At 50.0% G+C, this 4931-nt stretch overlaps 1 protein-coding gene across 1 annotated transcript in view; it reads right to left on the reverse strand.

Annotated features, from left to right (window-relative positions):
- The window catches only part of LRP3 (LDL receptor related protein 3), an 18736-nt gene extending 14745 nt beyond the window's left edge, over nucleotides 1-3991 (reverse strand). The window contains 3 exon segments of the mRNA XM_006168014.3: nucleotides 373-468; nucleotides 3603-3679; nucleotides 3872-3991. Of these exon segments, the coding sequence (XP_006168076.1) occupies nucleotides 373-468; nucleotides 3603-3679; nucleotides 3872-3991 (293 nt within the window).
- Between the last annotated feature and the right edge of the window lie 940 nt (nucleotides 3992-4931).

Below are 4931 nucleotides of genomic sequence, written 5' to 3' on the forward strand. Positions count from 1 at the left end.
GGCTGGAGGCGGGCAGTGTGCCCAGGGGCCCGGTCAGCGCTCGCCTGGCCTCCTCCCGGGCCCACGAACTGGTCCTCCTGGAGTCGGCTGTGCTGGGGATGGGACGAGAGGGAGGGCTGGTAGGAGGTGGCAGAGAAAGGGCTGCTGAGGGCTCCCGAGGACAGGCCAGTGCCAGTGCACGGTGGCTCAAGGCTAAGGCCTTTCTGTGAGGTGTCCCCTCTGCACCTGTTTGCCACAGCCCATGTGCCCGGCCACATCTCTAGTATGAACCCCCACCCCGACTCCGTGCAGAGCAAGGCCTGTGAAGGAAAACTGGTGAGCACTCTGAGAGGCTTCTGGAGGCACGTCCCTTCCAGAGATCTCCGAGCCCACCCGGTCATCCTCACAGGCCCTAGAGCCTGCTTTTCAGGCTTGGGGTCTCCATCTGGAGAGCTGTCAACCAAGGGGTGCCATCCAGAAGAGGCAGAACTGGAAGTGACAAGAAGAGCTGAGCAGGCCCTGGAGGGACACCCTCACCCTCAAGTTTCCTAGGACTGATCTGACATTAGAGGTCCCCAAAGGTTCCCTGTGTGGAGACCCCACAAGCCTGAGCTGAGGCTGTGGACTCCCCTCCAGCACTCCTAACCCCATCCAATATTCTCCACTCACGGAGAGAAGGTTGTCAGGAACTGATGGCCTATTCTTTTTTTCATTTTCTTTTGGAGAGATTTTTTGCTATAGGGCTCGTGCATTCATCAGAAAGACAGAGACAGAGAGACAGAAAGTGAGAAATCACCCCCCAGGGAGATGGCCACTCCACAATCTCCATTCTCCTCTCAGGATCTTGGGCGCTCACGCACATGCACCCGGCATGAGTTTAAGCCACCAGGTCCGAGACTCGAACCACGGTCGACTACATGGGAGTCCAGCAACATAGCTATTATGCCAACTGCTGGTCCCATGATGGTCTATTCTTGAGAGCCATGAACAGAGTAACCCACTAACTCACTCTCGTTGTGCAGCTCAACTGGATTTAATTAAAAAGTAAATAAACAAAACTTTCCAAAAATATCTTTTAGTTTTTCTGAGTTTTCTGGTTCTCTCCCTTCTAATCCTTTGGTGATTTTTTTCCAAAGGAGACTTCTCCTCAGCTGTATTAAAGGATCTAAAAATCAAATAATGAGATAAGTGACTGATTTCCCCGACTACTGACTGACCACGAACAAGCATATATTTATGCATGGCAAAAATGCCCAGCAGGGAAAGGGTCCTGGCAGGGAGGAACTATAACTGTTTGCTTTAAAAACATTTTTTTTTTCCAACTGTATTCATTCATTTCTTCTGAGAAAGAGAGGGGAAAAAGAGAGAGAGAGACAAAGCACCTCCAACAATCAGTCTTCATGACGCAACCCTCCCCCAGTCTCAGCTGGCCTGAATCATAGACACACGTGTGCATTCATGTACTCAGGGAGGTCCCAGGATGCAAACCCAGAATCTCTCCTGTAGGAATCCTGCTGTGTCGCTATCTGTGCCACTGTCTAGCCCAGGATCTGTAGTTGAATTTCCACTCGAGGGTGTCACCTATTTCAATGTGCGTTTTACAAATAAGGAGTCGCGTTAAGACTGATACCCTGAGGAGTCACATTGGAGGAGGCAAAGGAAAATGAGATTTCCCAGTACACTTACCAAATATCCTTCCATATTTGAACCAGGTGGAGGGACCAGCAGTTAGCGTAATGGCTATGTCACTGGACTCCCACGTAGTCGACTGCGGTTCAAGTCCCAGATCCGGTGGCTTAAACTCACCCCGGGCGCATGTGTGTGTGTACTCAAGATCACAAGAGGAGCATGGAGGAGAAGGGATTGTGGCATGGCCATCCCCTCTGGGGGGTGATTTCTCGCTTTCTATCTCTCTGTCTCTCTCTGGCTGGCTGGCGAGCGCATGTGCCCTATAGCAAAAAAAAAAAAAAAACCTCTCTATATTTGAACCAGGTAGAAAATGTAAATAAATGCTTTACAGGGACCAGCAGATGGCGGAATGGTTATGTCACTGAACTCCCACATAGTAGACCACGGTTTGAGTCCTGAAACTGGTAGCTTAAAACACACCAAGCGCGTGTGTGTGTGTGTCTAAAATCCTGAGAGGAGAATAGAGGAGGAGAGGTTGTGGTGTGACCATCCTCCCTTGGGGGGTGTGTAATTTTTTTGCTTTCTGTCTGTCTGTCTCTCTGATGAGTGCATGTGCCTTATAGTAAAAATCTCTCTCAAAAGAAAGAAAGAAAGAAGAGCTTTACACTCTTAAAACTTAACTGTTGGGTTGTCAGAAAAGTCATGTATTTTTCTGTTTCTCAATGCAAAAATGCATCGTGGCTTTTCTGAAAATACAGTATATGTGAAGCTCCATGTTGCACATTTCCCAATCTATTCACCCAGTGCCAACCATCGTGAACCCACATGACTGGGGATGATGGAGAAAACCAAGAACCTTGGGCTGATTGGAAACAATTACCTCCCTTGCACAACAGTGCAAAGTTATCAAACAGAGACCTGTCTTTTTTTTTTTTTTTTAGAGGTTTTTGCTATAGGGTGCGTGCGCTCACCAGATAGACAGAGAGAGACAGAGAGATAGAAAGCGAGAAATCACCCCCCAGGGGGGATGGCCGTGCAGCAAGTCTTTCTCCTCTATTCTCCTCTCGGGATCTTGGGCACGCATGCACACGCGCCCGGCGTGAGTTTTAACCACCGGGTCCGGGACGCGAACCGCAGTCGACTACGTGGGAGTCCAGCGACATAGCCATTATGCTAACTGCTGGTCCCTAGACCTGTCTTTATTTTAACTTGTGATATTTTGTCCATCAGGGATTTTTTTTTTGGGGGGGTGCATTTATTTGAATTTTTAATGTTGCATTAAAATCTGACTTATCAGGACCAGCAATTGGCGTAATGGCTATGTCGCTGGACTGCCATATAGTCAACTGCAGTTCGAGTCTCGAACCTGGTGGCTTAAACTCACGCCGGGCGCGCGTGCGTGCGTGCCCAAGATCCCGAGAGGAGAATGGAGGAGAGTGGATTGCAGCCCCCCAGAGGGTGATGTCTCGCTTTCTGTCTCTCTGTCTTTCTCTGTCTTTCTGGCGTGTGCACACGCCCTGTAGCAAAAACCTCTCCAAAAAAATCTGACTTTTCTTTCTTTTTTTTTTTTAAGAATTATTTTATTTAACTTTATTTATTTATTTTTAATTTGAGCAGAGAGGGACATAGTGAGATGGGGAGAGTGAGAAAGAGCAAGCCACCGGGTCCAGGACTCAAACCATGGTCGGCCAGCGCTCCTAACCACCATGCCACCTGCTAGCCCCAATAATCTGATTTATCTTTCAAGTTTTGTGCCCTAGGTGAACACCTCACTCACTGACCCTCCTCCCAGCCCATGCTGATTGAGACCTTGGCTATCTGACAGCTCATTCCCTGCTTGGTCTCATGGTGGTCTAGAGCCCTCTAGAGGCTGCTGCTCCAGGCAGGCGCCTTCCTGGGGGTCCCTGCATATCTTGGCCCAGTCCTCACCCCCATATCCTTCGTACCACTTCTGGAAATGTTCCTGGTAGCCCTGAGTCTGCCATAGTACTTACTCCACCTTGGCTGCAGTCACCAGAGTCCCTCCACCTCTGCAAGCTTTTAGTCCACACTCCACATCCGCTTGAGGTTTCTACCCATGGCAACCCAAAACTTCCGAGTGGTGGATTAAGTCCTGGGAACATGCAAATAGTAGACCTGGAATGTGCAGAGTGTCTGGGGCAGGGGAGGAGTGAGACATAAGAGCCCAGACATGGCAGCAGGGTCCTCCTGGCAGGAAGCTCCCTGCCTGATTAGGAGGAAGCAGAGCTGCTGGTGAGCTCACATGCATCTCATGAGACACAGGCTGGGCCAGTGAGGCCTTCAGCAGCCTGGTCTCCCGGCAAGGAGCAGAGGAGAGGGAAGGGTCACAGAGGCATGCCATATAAAACAAGGTCACTGCCATCGCCCGTTCAGCAGCTGCACACCCCAAGCCCCCACATGAGATGCAGGAAGCCAACACCACAGCAGAGTCCCCCACATCCTCCTCCGCCATTCACCCACACGAGGATGCAAACCCCAGCCCTCGCTTAGCCACCTATTTAATTAAGACGTCCCTAATTGAATGGTAACCATCTTTCTAGATCTTAACCAGCTAGGTCAAAGGCCAAAAGTGGCTTTGGCATTTTAAACCAAGACAGTTTTGTGACCACCTGGTCCAGGTTTATCACAGGTGCCTTCCTGGAGGGCAAACTGACATTACTGAAACGGAACTGCAGCGCAGACACCTCTCACCCCCACAGTCTGCACCTCCTGGTTGTGTGCACATTACCCTCGTCCATAACTGTTACTCCTAACGGCTCAGGATCACTGAATCCTAATGGCTAGTCCTCACACTGTATCTCAAACCTGCCCATTCCTCTCCATCAGCCCAGCCACCCTCCTGCCTCAGGCCACCATCTCCTCCATCCTAGACCTCTGCAGAAGGCTCCTGTGTGGGCCCCTGCCTTCTGATTCATTGCTCACATCTTTAACATGCAAATTGGACCACACACCCTGCAGAAGAAAATACTCCAGAACAGACTGACTTTCTTTCTTTTTTGGAGAGGTTTTATGTTTTTTTGTTTGTTTGTTTGTTTGTTTGTTTTGCTATAGGGCGAGTGCGCCGCCAGACAGACAGAGAGAGACAGAGAGATAGAAAGAGAGAAATCACCCCCCAGAGGGGATGACCACGCTGCAATCCCTTCTCCTCCATTTTCCACTTAGGATCCTGGGCATGCACGCACATGCGCCCTGTGTGAGTTCAAACCACTGGTTCCAGGACTCGAATCGCAGTTGACTACATGGGAGTCCAGTGACAGCCATTACACCAACTGCTGGTCCCTTGGAGAGGTTTTTGCTATAGG

The sequence above is a fragment of the Tupaia chinensis genome, unplaced genomic scaffold (genome assembly GCF_000334495.1).
Source record: "Tupaia chinensis unplaced genomic scaffold, TupChi_1.0 Scaffold145396_1, whole genome shotgun sequence".
NCBI lineage: Eukaryota > Metazoa > Chordata > Mammalia > Scandentia > Tupaiidae > Tupaia > Tupaia belangeri.